Source organism: Anomaloglossus baeobatrachus, chromosome 4 (genome assembly GCF_048569485.1).
Source record: "Anomaloglossus baeobatrachus isolate aAnoBae1 chromosome 4, aAnoBae1.hap1, whole genome shotgun sequence".
Taxonomy (NCBI): domain Eukaryota; kingdom Metazoa; phylum Chordata; class Amphibia; order Anura; family Aromobatidae; genus Anomaloglossus; species Anomaloglossus baeobatrachus.
This window is the reverse complement of record NC_134356.1, coordinates 441,814,714-441,834,656: the sequence shown is the minus strand read 5'-3', so window position 1 is coordinate 441,834,656 and position 19,943 is coordinate 441,814,714. Positions and strand designations below refer to the sequence as shown.

At 48.0% G+C, this 19,943-nt stretch overlaps 1 protein-coding gene across 4 annotated transcripts in view; it reads right to left on the bottom strand.

Moving 5' to 3' along the window:
* VPS13C (vacuolar protein sorting 13 homolog C) overlaps positions 1-19,943 on the bottom strand; it is a 492,503-nt gene that overhangs the window by 286,851 nt on the left and 185,709 nt on the right. For all 4 annotated transcript variants that reach the window (XM_075345525.1, XM_075345526.1, XM_075345527.1 and 1 more), the window contains one exon: positions 11,846-11,981. In XM_075345525.1, the coding sequence (XP_075201640.1) occupies positions 11,846-11,981 (136 nt within the window). The remainder of the gene's footprint in view (positions 1-11,845; positions 11,982-19,943) is intronic.

Below are 19,943 nucleotides of genomic sequence, written 5' to 3'. Positions count from 1 at the left end.
GGGAGAGAGAGGGAGGGGGTCGAGAGGGAGGGGGGTCGAGAGGGAGGGGGGTCGAGAGGGAGGGGGGTCGAGAGGGAGGGGGGTCGAGAGGGAGGGGGGTCGAGAGGGAGGGGGGTCGAGAGGGAGGGGGGTCGAGAGGGAGGGGGGTCGAGAGGGAGGGGGGTCGAGAGGGAGGGGGGTCGAGAGGGAGGGGGTCGAGAGGGAGGGGGTCGAGAGGGAGGGGGTCGAGAGGGAGGGGGTCGAGAGGGAGGGGGTCGAGAGGGAGGGGGTCGAGAGGGAGGGGGTCGAGAGGGAGGGGGTCGAGAGGGAGGGGGCGAGAGAGACTGATCACGCGAGGCTGGTTCTGGGCATGCTCAGTAAGCAAGCAGGATCCTGTCTATCAGCATGCCAGCGTTCACATACGTTTGCGTGCAGTATAGTCAGGATCCAGCAATTTGCAGTATTTGGACGCAACTAAAAAACGCTACAAGTAGCGTTTTTGAAAAAAAGTTAAAAACCTGCAAGTCGCTGGATCCTCACTATAACGCACGCAAACGCAGGTGAACACGTGAACGCATGTTGATGCGAGTCCATTGCAAATGCATTGAAATAAAAACGCATTTGCACTGGATCCATTTTTGCGTTAAAAAAAGGTTCATGACGCATGTTAAAAAAACGTAGTGTGAAAGCAGCCTTAGTTTTGGTTTTCACAAAGTTTGCAGCTTCAGTTTTTTTTATAGCGACAATTTGTATTAACTATATAAAAAGTAATCAGATGAACTGCAGAAAATAATTCACAAATAAAAGCATTTCCACTGAATTTCAGCGGCCACAAAATGACGATCAGTGATCTTCTCATTAGCTCAGGAAACCTGATCAATTCTTTGTAGTTGAGGTTCAGAATGTCTGATTGTATGTTTGATTATAATCAAATTTTCTGCACCTCGCAAAAAAAAAAAAGACAGAGGAAAGATTGTGCATGTAAAAATGCTGTTGGGGATTCTTCTGATTTGTGCCACTCTGATGTATCAGATCTGTTTGGATATAATCAAACATGAGTCTTCTAAATAATTCTTTCAGACTTGGACGTATCTTCCAGGTGTTTTTTAGCTCCTGGAAATATGAGGATTGTTGGCTGGGAGTCTGAGACTATGTTTCCTAAAAAACTTCCAGGCAAAAACAGCACCCCACCCTCTTGTTGGCACTTGTGAATATTTTGATCAGACGTAATGCTAACTTACACCTTTTTTTCCTTTAAGTTGTTCATGTTTAGCCTCCAGAGGGCAGATGATTGCATGACGTAAGGGAGATGTTTTTATTCAGATATGACGAAGATTAGTCTGAAAGAATAAAATTACGGACTGAAGAGGCCTTGTGTGTGCTTCAGCCCAAGCCACTGCATGAATAAATGCCATCATGGAGCCAAAAATAAACATGATTATTCTCAGAAGTACCTTCGCATCTTTATGAAATGAAGACAAATTTGTTTCTTGAAATGGCAAATCTCAGGAACTTACTTTACATTGGATAGATAGGGATGTTATAGTAGGCATTCTGGAGATCAATATTGACCATAAAGTCTTTTCGCATCAGAGAAATAATAGATTTTATAGACTCCATCTTTAACTGAGTGTACGTTTTATATTTGGTCAGTGGCTTCAGATTTATTATTCTTTAAGTTACACTGTTTTTTTACCACAAAGAGTAAAATTCTGAACCCTGTTCTGAGACTTCAACTTTGGAGATGATGCTTATGGTCAGGAGTTTATGATTGACAATGTTTAGGGAACTCAGTAAGGTCGGAGATGGAAGCGATGTTATTTGTAAACTTTTTGAAGGATAAGTTAAAAACTTGATTTGGAATCCTTCTCTGATTGATTTTAAAATCCATTTATTAAAAAAAGTTTCCTACTGATGCTCTCCCAACTTTCTTAGCATGTTAGGTCAGATCTGACTAAGCAACAGTTATCTGCCATTACCCCTTTTGGGGTATCCCCAACATTCCACCTTATTACTCGAATATTGAAATGGTTGTTACTGTTGTGGACAAAAAGCAAAACTCCTCTTTAGAAGCCTTTGGCTCTGAAAGAGATTTATTTTTATTTGTAGCCTACTGTAGTAATCATCCAAGGCAGTATGGAAACATTTTCTTCGGCGCTCCATTGGGAGACCCAGACGATTGGGTGTATAGCTACTGCCTCCGGAGGCCACACAAAGCATTACACTAAAAAGTGTAAGGCCCCTCCCCTTCTGGCTATACACCCCCAGTGGGATCACTGGCTCACCAGTTTTCTGCTTTGTGCGAAGGAGGTCAGACATCCACGCATAGCTCCACTGTTTAGTCAGCAGTAGCTGCTGACTATATCGGATGGAAGAAAAGAGGGCCCATACTAGGGCCCCCAGCATGCTCCCTTCTCACCCCGCTTGTGGTTTGTAAGGTTGAGGTACCTATTGCTGGTACGGCGGCTGGAGCCCACATGCTGTTTTCCTTCCACATCCCCCTGAGGGGCTCTGAGGAAGTGGGATCTTACCGGCCCCAAAGCCCTGAGGCCGGGCTCCATCCACAGACCCATTGAACCTGCTGGATACGGAGCTGGGTACCGTTCAGGGACATGGCCCTGCACCATTCAGGTACTCTGTGTCCCCGTACACACAGGCACAGCACACTCCAGACTTGCTGGGTGTGCTAGTGCGCCGGGGACAGTAAAGGGTTACAGTCACTACAGCCTAGCTGAGTGACTTTATGTATGGGGAACTACCGCGCCGGACGCTCCGGGAGCGGCGGCGCGGCTGGGACTTGTAGTGCGCCGGGGACTTAGCGCCGACCGCTTATAAATCCAGTCCCCGGCTTTTGCGGCCTAGCTCCGCTTCGTTCCGGCCCCCACCCTGTCAATCAGGGTAGGGGAGAGACGCTGTACAATCAGCAGGCCTTATTTACATGCTCCAGCCCTCTCACTGGACACTGTGGGACGCCGGTTTCCCGCTCTGACTTGGGGGCACGCCCACGGCCCGCCCCTACTCACACGAGCGGGAGAAGGACGCCGGCAGCCATTCCTGCAGTCCGAGCTGAGAGATCGGACTCTGGGCGACCAGGCACAGGACTAGGGCGACCACACACCCGCTTATAGGCGGGCGGTAAGCGGCACCTGAAGTGCTGACCCCACTAAATACCGCAGTTGTCCATTTGTATTTTTATGCTTACACTGCATAGGTCGCTATTTTTGGCTATATGCCCTCTTAGATGGCGACACATCAGCAGCAGGAAAGCAGGGGTGCTAAGGCACAGGCTTTCTAGGCTGCTTGTATTGCATGTACTGAAGTGTTCATGTGTATTTATGCTTGTATGCTATACACTGCACTGTACGGTCGCTAGTCTGGGCTATTTTCGCCTAGAATGACTAGACTACAGCAGCAGAAAAGCAGGGGTGCTGAGGCACAGGTTTTTTCTATGCTGCTTGTATTGCAGGGGTTGCAGTGTTCATTTGTACTTATGCTTGTATGCTATACATTGCACTGTATGGTCGATATTCTGGGCTATATTCCCCTAGATGGCTAGTCTACAGCAGCAGAAAAGCAGGGGTGCCAAGGCACAGGCTTTCTATGCTGCTTGTATTGCATGTGCTGCAGTGTTCATTGTACTTTATGCTTGTTTGCTATACATTGCATTGTACGGTCGCCATTCTTGGCTATGTCCTAGATGGCTAGTCGGCAGCAGCATATAAGCAACTCAGGCTTTCGATGCTGTTTTTACTGCATGTGATACTGTTCCACGGCACTGAACCCCATTGTGTGCAATGCTCCCCTGGAGCACTTGGTCAGCCGGGGTCTCTACTAGACGTGGCCAAAGGAACCACCTGTCAACCCTGTCCAAGGAGACGTAGCTGATCAGGACTTTGATCCTGACAACGCTCTCAATCCGGATACACCGGATGGTGACGCCATAAGGAATGATCCTATAGCGTCCATCAATGGAATGTTGGATCTTTCTCCCTCAGCTCCCCCAGCGGAGGAGTCAGCTTCACAGCAGGAGAAGTCCCATTTCAGTAGCTCAAACGTAGATTGAGTATTTTTCTGGCCACGCTGACTTCAGAGAAGCAGTCCAGGAACACCACGCTTACCAGATAAGCGTTTTCTCCAAACGTATTAAGGATACACGTTATCCTTTTCCCCCTGACGTGGTCAAGCGTGGGACCCAGGGTCCAAAGGTGGATTCTCCAATCTCCAGGCTTGCGGCTAGAGCTATAGTTGCAGTGGAGATGAGACTTCACTTACAGATGCCAGACAGATGGACTCTGGTTGAAATCTGTCTATGAGGCTATCGGCGTGTCGGTTGCTCCGGCATTTACAGCCGTATGGGCACCCTAAGCTTTTCAGCTGTTCTTGCACAGCTGGTCTTGAGCATATGTACATTTGTGCCGCAGAGGCGTCCGTAACCTCGCAATGTCTGCATTGCGACTTACCCTATTAATGCTGTCCTGGAAGGACAGTCGAGGTTTCGGTCCTTCCCAAGCTCGGGCAGGTCCCAATTGTCCTCGTCCAAAAGAGCTGAAAAGCCTCAGAGGGGCTCAGTTTCCGGGGGCTCAATCACGCCCAAGGAAGGCAGCCGGAGGAACCGCTACCAAGGCGGTCTCCTCATGACTCTCAGCTCTCTCATCTCTCCGCATCCGCGGTTGATGGCAGACTCGCTCGCCTTTGCGACATTTAGCTGCCACAGGTCACAGACCGGTGGGTGAGGGACATTGTGCCCACGTGCACAGGACAGGGTTCTGTTCTCGTCCTCCGACTCGATTCTTCAGAACGTCCCCACCGAGCCGATGCTCTTCTGCAGGCAGAAGGAGTGGTAATCCCTGTTCCTCTTCAGGAACAAGACACGGTTTTCCTCCAATCTGGTTGTGGTGCCAAAAAAGGATGGCTCTTTCCGTTCCGTTCTGGACCTAAAACTGCTCAACAAGCACGTGGAGGCCAGGCGGTTCCGGATGAAACCCTCCGCTCCGTCATTGCCTCAATGTCTCAAGGATATTTCCTAGCATCAATAGACATCAAAGATGCTTATCTCCACGTGCCGATTGCTACAGAGCACCAATGTTTTCTACGTTTCGTGATGGGAGACGACCATCTTCAGTTCGTAGCTCTGCCATTCGGTCTGGCGACAGCCCCACGGGTGTTCACCAAGGTCATGGCGGCAGTGGTAGCAGTCTTGCTCTCACAGGGAGTGATCCCTTACTTGGACGATCTACTTGTCAAGGCACCCTCTCAAGAGGCATGCCAACTCAGCCTGAATGTTGCGCTGGAGACTCTCCAGACGTTCGGGTGGATCATCGACTTCTCAAAGTCAAACCTGTCACCGACCCAATCACTAACGTATCTTGGCATGGTGTTTCATACCCTCTCAGCGCTAGTGAAGCTTCCGCTGGACAGGCAGCGGTCACTACAGACTAGGGTGCAGACTCTCCGTCAAGGTCAGTCGCACTCCTTAAGACGCCTCATGCACTTCCTCGGGAAGTTGGTGGCGGCAATGGAGGCGGTTCCGTTTGCGCAGTTTCATCTGCGTCCTCTTATTGGGACATTCTCCGCCAATGGGACGGGAAGTCAACATCCCTGAACAGGAAAGTATCCTTTTCACAGAAGGACTCTCTGCAATGGTGGCTTCTTCCCACCTCATTATCACAGGGAAGATCCTTCCTACCACCGTCTTGGGCGGTAGTCACGACAGACGCGAGTCTGTCAGGGTGGGGAGCAGTTTTTCTCCACCACAGGGCTCAGGGTACGTGGACTCAGCAGGAGTCCACCCTTCAGATCCATGTTCTGGAAATCAGAGCAGTGTATCTTGCCCTACTAGCCTTCCAGCAGTGGCTGGAAGGAAAGCAGATCCGACTTCAGTCGGACAACTCCACAGCGGTGGCATACATCAATCTCCAAGGAGGGACACGCAGTCGGCAAGCCTTCCAGGAAGTCCGGCGGATTCTGATGTGGGTGGAAGCCACGGCCTCCACCGTATCCGCAGTTCACATCCCCGGCGTAGAAAACTGGGAAGCAGACTTCCTCAGCCGCCAGGGCATGGACGCAGGGGAATGGTCCCTTCACCCGGACGTGTTTCAGGAAATCTGTAGCCGCTGGGGAAGGCCGGACGTCGACCTAATGGCGTCCAGGCACAACAACAAGGTCCCAACCTTCATAGCACGGTCTCGCGATCACAGAGCTCTGGCGGCAGACGCCTTAGTGCAAGATTGGTCGCAGTTCCGGCTCCCTTATGTGTTTCCACCTCTGGCACTCTTGCCCAGAGTGCTACGCAAGATCAGATCCGACTGCAGCCGCGTCATACTCGTCGCCCCAGACTGGCCAAGGAGGGCGTGCTATCCGGATCTGTGGCATCTCACGGTCGGCCAACCGTCGGCACTACCAGACCGACCAAACTTACTGTCCCAAGGGCCGTTTTTCCATCGGAATTCTGCGGCCTTGAACCTAACTGTGTGGCCATTGAGTCCTGGATCCTAGGGTCTTCAGGATTATCCCAAGGGGTCGTTGCCACCATGAGACAGGCTAGGAAGCCCACGTCCGCTAAGATCTACCACAGAACGTGGAGCATATTCTTATCCTGGTGCTCTGCTCAGGGAGTGTCTCCCTGGCCTTTTGCATTGCCTACCTTTCTTTCTTTCCTGCAATCTGGGTTAGAAAAAGGTTTGTCGCTCGGTTCCCTTAAAGGGCAAGTCTCGGCGCTATCCGTCTTTTTTCAAAAGCGTCTAGCACGACTTCCTAAGGTGCGCACGTTCCGGCAGGGGGTTTGTCATATTGTACCCCCGTACAAGCGGCCGTTAGATCCATGGGATCTGAACAGGGTCCTAGTTGCCCTCCAGAAGCCGCCCTTCGAGCCTCTGAGGGAGGTTTCACTTTCTAGACTATCACAGAAAGTGGCTTTTCTGGTAGCGATCACATCTCTTCGGAGAGTGTCTGAGCTAGCAGCGCTGTCATCCAAGGCTCCTTTCCTGGTCTTCCACCAGGACAAGGTAGTGCTGCGCCCCATTCAGGAGTTTCTCCCGAAGGTGGTATCCTCTTTTCATCTTAATCAGGATATCTCTTTGCCTTCTTTTTGTCCTCATGCAGTTCATCGGTATGAGAAGAATTTACATTTGTTAGATCTGGTGAGAGCACTCAGAATCTACATTTCCCGCACGGCGCCCCTGCGCCGCTCCGATGCACTCTTTGTCCTTGTCGCTGGTAAGCGCAAAGGGTCGCAGGCTTCCAAAGCCACCCTGGCTCGATGGATCAAAGAACCAATTCTTGAAGCCTACCGTTCTGCTGGGCTTCCGGTTCCATCAGGGCTGAAGGCCCATTCTACCAGAGCCGTGGGTGCGTCCTGGGCATTGCGACACCAGGCTACGGCTCAACAGGTGTGCCAGGCAGCTACCTGGTCGAGTCTGCACACTTTCACCAAACATTATCAGGTGCATACCTATGCTTCGGCGGACGCCAGCCTAGGTAGAAGAGTCTTGCAGGCGGCAGTTGCCTCCCCGTAGGGGAGGGCTGTCTTCGCAGCTCTAACATAAGGTATTTCTTTACCCACCCAGGGACAGCTTTTGGACGTCCCAATCGTCTGGGTCTCCCAATGGAGCGCCGAAGAAGAAGGGAATTTTGTTACTTACCGTAAATTCCTTTTCTTCTAGCTCCTATTGGGAGACCCAGCACCCGCCCTGTTGTCCTTCGGGATTTTTGGGTTTTTTCGGGTACACATGTTGTTCATGTTGAACGGTTTTTCAGTTCTCCGATGTTACTCGGAGTGAATTTGTTTAACCAAGTTATTGGCTTTCCTCCTTCTTGCTTTTGCACTAAAACTGGTGAGCCAGTGATCCCACTGGGGGTGTATAGCCAGAAGGGGAGGGGCCTTACACTTTTTAGTGTAATGCTTTGTGTGGCCTCCGGAGGCAGTAGCTATACACCCAATCGTCTGGGTCTCCCAATAGGAGCTAGAAGAAAAGGAATTTACGGTAAGTAACAAAATTCCCTTCTTCTCTGGAATGGAACAAAGTTTGGTTTTGGAGATAATATCACGAGGCCACATTTTAAGAGAAAGGGCTCATCTTGAAGTATCAGGCAGGACCATTACTCTAGCTGTAACTTTCACTGGCAATGCCTGCTGAGTTATCAGCAAAGGAACCTATAGTTCATTGAAAGGAAAGGAAGGGATGATGTCCTCCAATTATTTTTTCTAATTAGAGGAAGACTGCTTTTGATTATAAATGGCACATTTTTGGATTAGAGGTGCATATATCTTTAAACCTTGAGGTGGCATCCTTTCTACTATGATAAAAGTAAGAGGGAGGAGGACATAAGATCTAGGACCCCCAAAGTAATAGTACCAACCCTTCTAGTCTACATATATTGCACCAGGGTTTGTACTGAATTTTCCAGATTTATAGCGAGAGAGGTGGTGCCTTTAGTGTCAGACATAATGTAGACTGCAAATCAATATTAATAGATCCTATCTTAGAAGTGTTCCATGGTCAAAAGTTGCTTAATAGGTCGTTCCTGACACTCCAGCACTCTACTCCACAATCTTTGGAGGATTCTCCTTCCCATATCAATGTGAATATACCACAAGCCAGGTGTGGTACTGGAACCAGAACTCCATTGCTGGTAACTAGTGTTGAGCGAGTAGTTATCTATTCGTACTCTCTATGCTGTTAGCGAGTACTGTCCGCTACTCACAAATTCGTTATGAGTAGCAGTCGCAATGTAATTCAATGGGAAATACTCGCTAAGTAGCGACTAACCCGAAAGCCGTACTTTTCATGCCAGTAGCGAATACTACAGCTTTCGGGTTAGTCGCTACTTAGCGAGTATTTCCTATTGACTTATATTGCGCCCACTATTCGTAACGAATATGCGAGTAGCAGACAGTACTTGCTAACAGCATAGTGAGTACGAATAGTTAACTAGTCGCTCAACACTACTGGTAACAGAATTGCAGCTGGAGAAGCATTCTTCATGCCCCTGAACCAGAAGTGCATCATCCCATTTGCTAGCAAACCAAAAAAAGTGTGGCATGTGACCAGAACCCTGATCAGAACTGGGAAAACAGCAGGAATGCGTCAAATTCACAGTGAAGAGAACGTCATAGCTGATGAGAGGACGTGAGCAAATATAACCACAACAACATTACCTGGAAGTGCTGCAGATTTGGTATAGTCCAAAGACCAGAAGAGACAAGGGCATCACAGAGAAGAGGATAGCACAGCAATCAACTATAGCTGAATTAAGAGTTCACAGATTGAGTTTAAGGCCTAAGACAGACGGCATGAAAATCGGAGCGAGTGGAATGCGATAAAACATTGCATTCCAGTCAGACCAATATTAGCCTATGTGTCAGCACCCGTGAGCGATTATTTTCTCAGCACTAATCAGACAGAGAAAACAGTCGCAGCATGCTGAGAGTGTAATGCGATCCATGCTTCTCTCGCACCCATTCAAGTCTATGGAGCGAGATAAAAATCGCACTGCACTTGCAGTACACTGCTGTACCGCGAGTGCAGAACGAGAATGGCAATAGCCGGCAACTGAGGAGAGAAAGAGATAAATCCTTCTCTCTCCTTCTCTACGCCGGCCCTCCCCTTCTCAGCGCTGGCTCGCCCCTCCTCAGAGTCGGCCTGCCCCCCGCAGCTGTGGTTCGATCGCATGATCGGACCTCAGTTGCAGTGATACTCACATGATACTCGGCTCCCACTGTGCTGCCAGCATGAGCAGAGTGTTATGCGAGGATCGCAGTAGTCCCCGTGTGGCCCCGGCCTAACAGTACTTATTCTGCCTCCAGCTACAGCGTTCTGCTACGTAACCTCACTTATGACACCAAAACTAAAGGAAAAATACTGAAGAGTGGAGGTGGAGACAGACTATTTAAAATTTGTGACTACTGTATGCAATTAGTTAATGGAATTAATCTCCAGTGGTGCTGTCATGGAGGGCAATTTGATAAAGTATTTTTAAAGCATATAAAGGCTGGAGTTACACTTGTGTGTGACTCGCACGAGGATCCCATCGCACTGCCCAGGACACCAGCTCTCCTAACAAGAGCGGGTCAGCTTCATATAAATACATGTAGCTGACCAGCTTATTTTTAGAAGAGCCGGCGGCCGGTGCTAACGATGCAATCCTCACTCGAGTTACACGCAAGTGTGACTTCAGTCTTAAGCTGAGGATTCTTGTATCAGTATCTTGGGCTAAAATAACAGACATAGACATAATAGACATCGCTTTTTCATTTAAAAGTATCAATAATTTTTATTCATACTTCGTACACATCTTTATTATTAATTTAAAATGCTGTTCAGCCGCCATTCCAGTAAAAAAGGTCATTGAGGCAATTTACTAAAAATGACATTTATATACAGCATAGACAGATTACAGTCTTAAAATTTACCAAATATATCACAGGAGCTCATGCTGTTTGCTAAACTTAGGTGAATCTGTAGACATTTTTATATATCTTTGCACCACCTATTAGTTAATTTTGTGCCTGCAATTTATGCCAAAATTTTACTGCAATCTTGGTTCTCTGCCTAATTTAAAAGGGGTTTACTCATCGTCCATAATATGTTAATCTGCAAAATGAAAGATACCACCAACTTTGCAATTTACCACTTATTAAAAATCCTCTACATTCTCAACAACAAAGGGATTTATAAATGTATAGGTCAGTTTTTTGCCTACATCACTATCCACCTACTGAAGCAAGAAGCGCACACTTGCAATGTGTTGTAGAGCTTGCAAGCACAACTTGGCAGCTTGCGAGATCCAGTTAGCTTCAGTGTCACACAACCCCTCCAATGCTGTAGAGGCAAAGCTCCCTCTGCAAGTAGCACTGGAGAGCTTAACCATACGACTCCACTGAACTGTCTATTTTCAGGAGCGTGCCACTCTCACGGCAAGTAGTGGTGCACTTCTGAAAATGTATGCAAAAAGGAAAGCCGCGGAGACACTATCACGTGTTTCTCAACGCTGCCAGGAAACTAGCCAGGTCTTTCACCGGGAAGGAACAACCACGGGAAGGGCAGTCTCCAGTCAAGGAGACTACCTATACCAAACATGGTATCCATCCACAGACAGCCGTTTCGGGGTATTTGCCCCTTATCAGTGTGGAGTAGGAATCTGGCTAGTGGGGGCAATGCCTAGTAAAAGACTATGTTGATCTCCCTAAGGTCAACAATGCTTGCTTCTGAAAATGTAAGCAGCCCTTTAATATACACCCCTTTTAAGTGAAACCTTATAATTCCTTGCGGAGCCACAAACTTCTTAATCACAGCAGACAAAGTGTCAAACAATGGGGTACAACACATGAACGTTTTTGTGGTGCCAACTGTACCACAAGTCTGGAGCATGTATATTAGATAATCTCCGCTACCTTGTCATATTGTTACTACACCACCCTCAGTGTTCAGAAAAATAAGGGGTGCTAAAATAACACTGTTTTTAAAGGTCCTGATATCTTATGAAGAGTTTGTCAGCACTTCGTGACTGGCAACGGCAAGAATCTATGTATGGTTTGAACAAACCGTTCCGTGCAACTTCCCTTTACTTGTTTTCCCTTTTATGTTCACCGTCTCCTCTGCCATCTGTAAAAGCAGAGCTGTCAATCAAGGAACAGGGAGGCTGAGATTATCGCAAAACAAGCAAGTGGGAAGGTGCCCTGAACTGTTCGGCCATGCCAAGTGTGCTCAGAGCGACTGTGCTTGATATGAACTCCCATTAAAGCACTGACTTTCTTCAACTTAAAATTATGTAAAAAAACAAAAAACAAAAAAAAAACCTGTAAAACTATGCAAACACAGATACAAGCCTTACAAGATCGCATCTACTACACAGAGAAAAGACTTACCTTTTTCTCCTTTGTGGTTGGGGTACTAGCCGGAGACTGAGGAAGAGGAATACTATTAACCAACTCAAATACTCCTTGTATTTTATAGTCCGAGATCTTTAGACGCAGCAATGGCAATTCACCAGACACCTTAAACCTAGAAGTACACAAAAAAATCTTTAGCAATCTATAGTGACATACATGTACGTGTCTGCTGAGAAAGTAGTGCTTGTGAAATATGAGGCTGCCCTCACAAGTGAAGAACCAGCAAGATGCTCGTGGGCCATAGCAAGAGGCAATGTTCAGAGAAACGATAAAATGCTACACCAGTCTTTCCTATGGCTGCAGTTATGTTTAGTTTACCAACATAACTGATTATTCTTGTAGTTATTCCAATATTATATTGAATTTCTGAGAAAAAAAAAAAAGGAACATTAAGGGACACATTGATTCTTGTATGAACTACCATTACATATTGGGAAGACCATACACCATGTAACTGTGTCTAGTGAGGACTAGAGAGCTGTGGACAAATGAGCGCCATAGGGTCTGATCAGGTAAAAATGGGAGGTCACTCATCTTGTAAGGCTCTGCCTAAAAATACCGTCACACTAAGCGACGCTCCAGCGATCCAGCCAGCGATCTGACCTGGCAGGGATCGCTGGAGCGTCGCTACATGGTCGCTGGTGAGCTGTCAAACAGGCAGATCTCCACAGCGATGAGAGATCAGCCACCAGCAACCCGTGTAATGACCCTGTGCTTGGTAACCATAGTACACATCTGGTTACTAAGCAAAGCGCTTTGCTTATAGTTACCCGATGTGTACCTTGGCTACGTGTGCAGGGAGCCAGCTTCTAGAAGCTGCGGACGCTGGTAACCAAGGTAAATATCAGGTAACCAAGCAAAGCCTTTGCTTGGTTACCCGATGTGTACCTTGGTTACCAGCGTCCGCAGAAGCCGGCTCCCTGCACATTCAGATCGTCGCTCTCTCGCTGTCAAACACAGCGATGTGTGCTTCACAGCGAGAGAGCAACGACCAAAAAATGGTCCAGGACATTCAGCAACGACCATCGACCTCACAGCAGGGGCCAGCTCGTTGATGGATGTCACACACAGCGACATCGCTAGCAAGATCGCTGTTGCGTCACAAAAACCGTGACTCAGCAGTGATGTCGCTTAGTGAGACGTGGCCTTAACACAACCTTGTATATACCTTAGAAACAGCTGCTGCAGAAGCAACGAGCCCTAAGGTTGAGAAAGATCCAAAACAGAACCAGGTACCCCTCGGCTTTCCTGAAGAAGTGAGGATCACTTTTAAACCAGTTGAAATAAACCATCTTTTTTTTTTAAACTCGTTTTATTGAAAGTTAAGTAAATCATTACATTAGAGGATAAGTCAGCAAATTGTACAGTAAAAAATACATGTAAACTGGTTGATAATCAAGGTAATAAAGCAACAACAATCAAGTCAACGTCTATTACTTTCAGCATGGTCATAGTACATTAAACATAGCAAAGGTGTCAGCTCGCGAGATATATCGATCTTGAGGCAAAAAGCCCATGTTAACAAGGAGAGTGCAACCCAGGATTCAGGGATCTCGTAATATCCCTGATACAGTGCATCATGAATCACATGTGTCTCCTTTCCGCCCACTGGGGCATTATTGGCTATTATTGCGATAATACCAACCGTAGGTTATCAGCCAGGGAGCCGGGTGATCCTCCAGTCAAGGGCGATCCCATCCATCTACCCCATATTTTGTCGAATTTATTTAAAGAGCCTCTTGTCTTATAAACAAATTGTTCTGACGGAATTATAGCATTTACCAATGCAATCCAAGAGGCTCTAGTTGGGGGACGAGTGCTCATCCAATTTAGTATAATGCCCTTCCGGGCCAGAAAAAGGACCTTTTTTATTAATAGATTCTCATCTTGGGACCAGGAGTGTACATCTACCACCCCAAATAGACACAGGATTGGGCACATAGCAACCGCTTTTTGAAGTATGGCGGAAAGAGTCGTTACAATCTCACTCCAATAGGAGAGAATGACTCGGCAATCCCATATCATGTGCCAGAAATCCGCACCGTCTCTCCCGCATCTCGGACAGCCCATCCCCACCAATTTATTCGTCTTTTTCATCTTGTTCAGTCTCTGGGGAGTGATATAACTTTGGTGTATTATATATAACTGAATCAGTCTATTAACTGCAGGAGAGACCAACGTGTGGGATTCGACAATATCGTCCCACACTACATCAATTTCAGGGATCCTGGCACTCCACCTCCCTCGGACAGAAAGAGGACTGTTCATGGCCTTGGCCCGAATGAGGGAGGAGTATAGTTTAGAAATAAGACCACCAGGGCCCTGCGATCTAATAATTCCAATGACTAGAAAGGAAGAGAATCTAACCCCACGACCAGAGAACTGAGCCCGAAAGGCATGCCTAATCTGGAGATACTGAAACCCATGAGATTCCGGCAAATCGAATTCCGTACGCAGTTGTGCAAAGGGGCGGAGTTCACCATCCCGGACCAGTGATCCCAGGGAGACTATTCCGCGATTCCTCCATTCGCCAAACCCCGGCAACCCACAAAAGTGTGGAAGGTCCAGGTTATCCCATATGGGTGTCTCAGTTGGTACATCATGAAATCCAAATATGGCTTTAGCCTCTTTCCAGATCCTGGCCCCCAATTTGTGCATCGGGAGGACACGACCCTCAGGGGCCCTCCTGTGATCCGTCAACAACGGCCACAGGAGATCCACACCTGTGAACTCTGCCAGGAGTCCTTCCGGAGAACCCCTAACCCCGGGGAGTGTCCATTGACCCAGATATTTCAATTGTCCGGCCAGGTAGTATTTATAAAGATCAGGAAGGGCCATACCCCCCATGTCCTTGGGTCTCTGTAATTTGGCCAATTGGACCCTTTATCTGGATGTGCCCCAGACAAAGGTAATCATTAAAGATTCCAGGGACCGAAAGAAAGAGCGGGGAATCTGTACAAATACATGCTGGGTAATATAGAGACACTTTGGTTGCACTATCATTTTAAGGAGGTTAATCCTTCCCGCCACCGAGAGCGGGAGTTGGCTCCATCTATTAAATTTCTCCCCGAAGTGTGATAATAAGGGGGCAATATTTCTTACTATCATCTCCGAAGGGCTTCCCGCCAGTATAATTCCAAGGTATTTAAAATGATCCACCACTGGAACCCTACATATAAGATTGTTCACCAGTTCCTCTCTGTTCCGAGACAGAAAGAGGAGGTATGACTTTGACCAGTTTATTGACAGACCCGAGAACTCCCCAAATCGGTCAATTAATTGCACGGCTCTAGGAATGGAGGAATCCGGATCAGATGCAAACAGTAGCAAGTCGTCTGCATACAGAGACAAACGTTCATCTCCCTTACGGTGTCTCACTCCCTGGTAAATTGGGTCCGCCCGAATGCGCACCGCCAGCGGTTCCATGGCAAGGGCGAACAGGAGAGGGGATAGGGGACATCCCTGTCTGGTTCCCCTCCCCAAAGGGAAAGTTTCCGACACCCCGCCACCCACCTGAATGTTAGCAGATGGAGCTTTATGTATAATCTCAATCCATCTGATAAATTCGTTGCTGAAACCAAATGCCCGCAGCACCTCCAGCAGGTATGGCCATTCTATAGAGTCAAAGGCTTTGGCCGCATCCAGGGAGACCAGAGCCCAATCCTCCTCTAACTTGATGCCCATCTGTAAGACCACCTGCGCCCTCCTCAGATTATCCGAGGTACTCCTACCCGGAATGAATCCCGACTGATCCTCATGTACTATAGAGGAGATCACTTTATTGAGTCTAGTTGCTAGAATTTTGGTAAGAATTTTGTAATCAGAGTTCAACAAAGAGATCGGTCTGTACGAGCCACAATCCAATGGATCCTTATCTGGTTTCAATAGTAGGACGATGGTTGCCTCGTAAAAGGAATCAGGCAACCGTCCCCTGCGGAACGAAGCCTCAACCGTCTCCAGGAGGGCTGGAGCCAGCTCCCCCCGATATTTGTCAAAAATTTCAATCGGGAGTCCGTCTGGCCAAGACGCCTTACCCCTATTGAGGGCCCCCATCGCCTCCACCATCTCCCTCCATACTAATGGGCTCATCCAGGGCCGATCTCTGGGCCGAAGTCAGTCTGGGAAACTCCAGATCTCGTAAGTAATCAGCGATCTCCTCCCTTGACACGGTCAGCCTGGACTCATACAGGTTCCTATAGAAGTCCAGAAACACCTCCAGAATACCATTGACGGAAGTTTTTGATTCGCCACTAGGGTCTCTGATCTTAAGGACCGCAGGTGAGCTATTGGATTGACGCACCAGGAACGCTAGTAAACTACTGGATTGGTTTCCCTTGCTCAAAATATCTCTGGCTCGTGAAGAATACATGTCTCTTAGCCTTATCTTGCAAGTACAACAGATATTTCCTCCCAGCCTGTAGCCATTGAGATCTGTTTTCCTCAGAAGGGTCCGAGGTGAATCTATGTTCAAGCACTCTATTTTGGGTGGCCAGTTCCTCTTCCTCTCTGGCCGCCTGTTTCTTGATATAAGAGATAGAGGAGTGACAGCATCCCCTCAAATACGCCTTGAGCGCGTCCCAATAGGCCGAGTGATTCTCTTCCACGGAGTTCATTTCCGTGTATGCCCTGAGCTGATCAGGAATCCTATCATTGGTACCAAAGAGTGAAAGCCACCAAGGGTTAATCTTCTGTGACAGTTTACGAGATTTACATCCTTACCATTTAATGCTTACAAATACCGGGGAGTGATCCGATACTGATCTGGGGAGATGACATACCGATTGTATATGGGCACAGACTCTTTCATTTCCACAAATGTAATCAATTCGAGATAATGAGTTTTTCCCTGGAGTATAACATGTATATTCTCTCAGTACTGGGTTAAAAAACCGCCACATGTCGCACCATCCCACCTCCTGTAAGAATGCACTCAGTCTAGTTTGTATCGTGGGGGAGATCGGGACCTGTCGGGTGTTGAATCTATCCAGTCCTGTGTTATTAATCAAATTGAAGTCCCCCATGCAGATCACCAAGGCTTGTGGGAATTGTGAGGCAAACTTAGCTGCCTCATACAGAATCGAGATTCCCATCGCAGGGGGGATGTATATGGCTAAGATCACTATCATAACCCCATCGATGTGAGCCTGAATAAACACATACCTCCCATCATTATCCTTTATCATCTTACCCGGGTCCCACCGCAGAGCTTTATGAATTAGTACCGATACTCCCCTAGAATATGAGGAATGAACAGAGTGAGCTTCCCATTGAACCCAAGGCTTCTGAAGCACTCTAGTGGTTTCTAACAATAAATGGGTCTCTTGTAAACATACAATCTGAGCTTTGGATCTTTTGATATGGGCGAATACTGCCGCCCGTTTCCTGGATGTGCCCAGTCCCCTAACATTCCATGTCATCAAGCTTAAAGCCATTGAAAGATACCACTTGCTGAATTGCTAGGAAAATGTCAAAAACTTAACCTACAGTAGAACTTGGGTAAACGTACCCTTAAATACAAACTATCGGTTGCGCACACACAGCCGATAAGAACTGGTCCAGTAGTGTGACCAGGAGAGATTTTCCCTAGCAACGACTAGGGTGAACCAACGTGGCTAGATGGTGTACTTGGTACGGGGGTGTCCTCAAACAAGGACTTAAGCTTCTCCAGCAGTCCAATAACATGAATTACCCTGCAGCATAGCCTTTAATCGTGCATAAGTGAAAGGACCAAGAATAGATGGGGATAGAAGTAAGAGAGAAATAGAAGAGGATAGAAAAAGAGGGGGAGGGGAGAAGAGGAGGGAAGAGAAAAAAAAAAAAGGGGAGTGGGGGGGGGGGAGGAAAAAAGAGAAAAGGGTAGGGGAGAGAAAGAGAGGGGAGAAATTGAAATAAGGGTTAGAGGAGGGGGGCGAGAAAGAGAATATAGAGATATGAGGAGGAGAAAAAGTGACTGAGGGCAAACTGGGAGGAACTGGGGGGAAAGAGGAAGGGAGAAGAGGGAGGCTGGAGAAAAGAGCAGGGGGAGACTGAAGGTAGAAGGAGAATAAGAGAACAAGAAGGGAGTAGGGGGGTGAGATGAAAGGGAATGAGGGATTAAGCTGATAAGGGGGGGAGGGGGAAGGAAGAAGTGGGAGTGTGAAGGAAATAAGAGAAGAGTTTGCAGGTAACCTTAGGCTATAAGTTATTATGACGTATGGTAACCTTAGAAACTTAGTATAGCTCTAAAAAACAAAATTCAACATTATGAACTTAAGTGCATTGCCAAATACTGCGAGCCCAGAGTAAAGTCCCAATTTGGATCCAAAAAAATACAGGATAAAACAAGATCGCATGAAAGAGTTCAGGGTGCTGCAACAGCGGTCTGGCCCATGTCCCGTCTGATGTCAACTCGATCCGGTCCCATCAGCGACGAGTAATCCGAAGCTCAAACTGGGCTAAACAATGATCACGGGGAACGTAGGACCCATCACATTCAAAGGTGCGACCCCAAGCTACCCACTCTCGAGGAGGGCCAAACCTGGAAACCGGCTCAATGGAGGACCAATAATAGGCGCATCCGGAAACTCACATGCCTCCGGGGGGGTCACAAGCGCACCAGCGCATCCAGATGAGTTCATCAGCTTCTCAACGAACTGGAACCAGAAGATCAGGACGTGAACGCAATTGCGATCCCGCACCCCGCTCCACTCACATGCCAGGAGGGATGAAACAAACAAAAATATTTCGCGCCTTCAGTATCAAGGGACGCCGAGTACCTGCGTAGGATGATCCTAAAATGATCATAACAGCGATTTCAGACACGACGTCCCAAGGATTAGAATCGCATTACCGACCTCACTCCAAAGAAGATGAAATAAGTGAATCAGAACCGCGACGCCATCACGACAACGACCCTCCAGGCATCGCCCGTGACTGTAACGCATCAGCGCTTCCTCTTCAGTGTGTTGATCCAGTCATCCGCTTCCGCAGGAGAAGTAAAGAACAGGGATCGCTCTTGATGAACCACTCTGAGACGGGCTGGGAAGATCATGGAGTAAGCAATTTGGTGTTCTCTAAGGCGTTTTTTCACCTGAATGAAGGATGCCCTCGTTTTCTGGAGAGACGCAGAGAAGTCAGGGAAGATCAATATGGGAGCGTTGTTGTGTAAGATCGGGCCCTTGCGTCGCGCCGCACCAAGGATCGCATCTCTATCCCTGCTGCTCAACAGTCGGGCTAGGAGGGGTCTAGGCTGCGCTCCTGGGGGAGGAGGTCTGGCCGGTACCCGTTGGGCTCTTTCTATGGCGAATGCCGCTGACAGTGTCGCATCAGGGAAAGTTTCGGAGAGCCATGTTTCCATGAACTTACATGGGTCGCTCCCTTCTGCCCTCTCCGGCATCCCTAGGATTCTTAAATTATTGCGACGCAGGCGATTTTCCAGATCATCAGCCCTCTGAGCCCAGTTGTTTGCCGCGCTTTCCAAAGAGGACAATCTGCCCGGCGTCGCTCTTGCGTCGTCTTCCAGCGTGGAGATCCGCTGCTCCGTCTCCTTTACCCGCTCTCTCAGGTTTTGCAAATCCAGCCTGAGGAGACCCACATCGATCTTAACCTCCTCGATTTTACCCGTCAACGACACTTTTGAATCCTGGATCGCTGCAAGTAATTGCAAAGTAACTTGCTGTAAGGTTAGCTCCTGCGATTCCTTGGATCCGGCCTCCATGCTCTCCTCCTCCTCCGCCTCACTGGTTTCCCGCTCTGCCTGTTTGCCGGCGCCATCTTGCTGGGAGTCTCGGGCAAACATCTTCAGATTCTCAGCCGCCGCAGCACTGCGACCTCTACTCATGGTACCGATCAGAATGCTCACCGCACCACAGGTAATCCGGAGGTGTATTTAGGCACCAATTTCGGCAGGACTAATAGTATATATCAGCGTTGGACTGCGGAGCTGCTCTCAGATGCGACCGCTCATGCTGCCTGCTGGCCACGCCCCCGAAATAAACCATCTTTAATCCACATTCAACGTCTGGCTAGCTCATCATTCTCCAGCACCTGTAACTTCTGATTACCTAAAAAAAAAAAAAAACTATGCGCATACTCA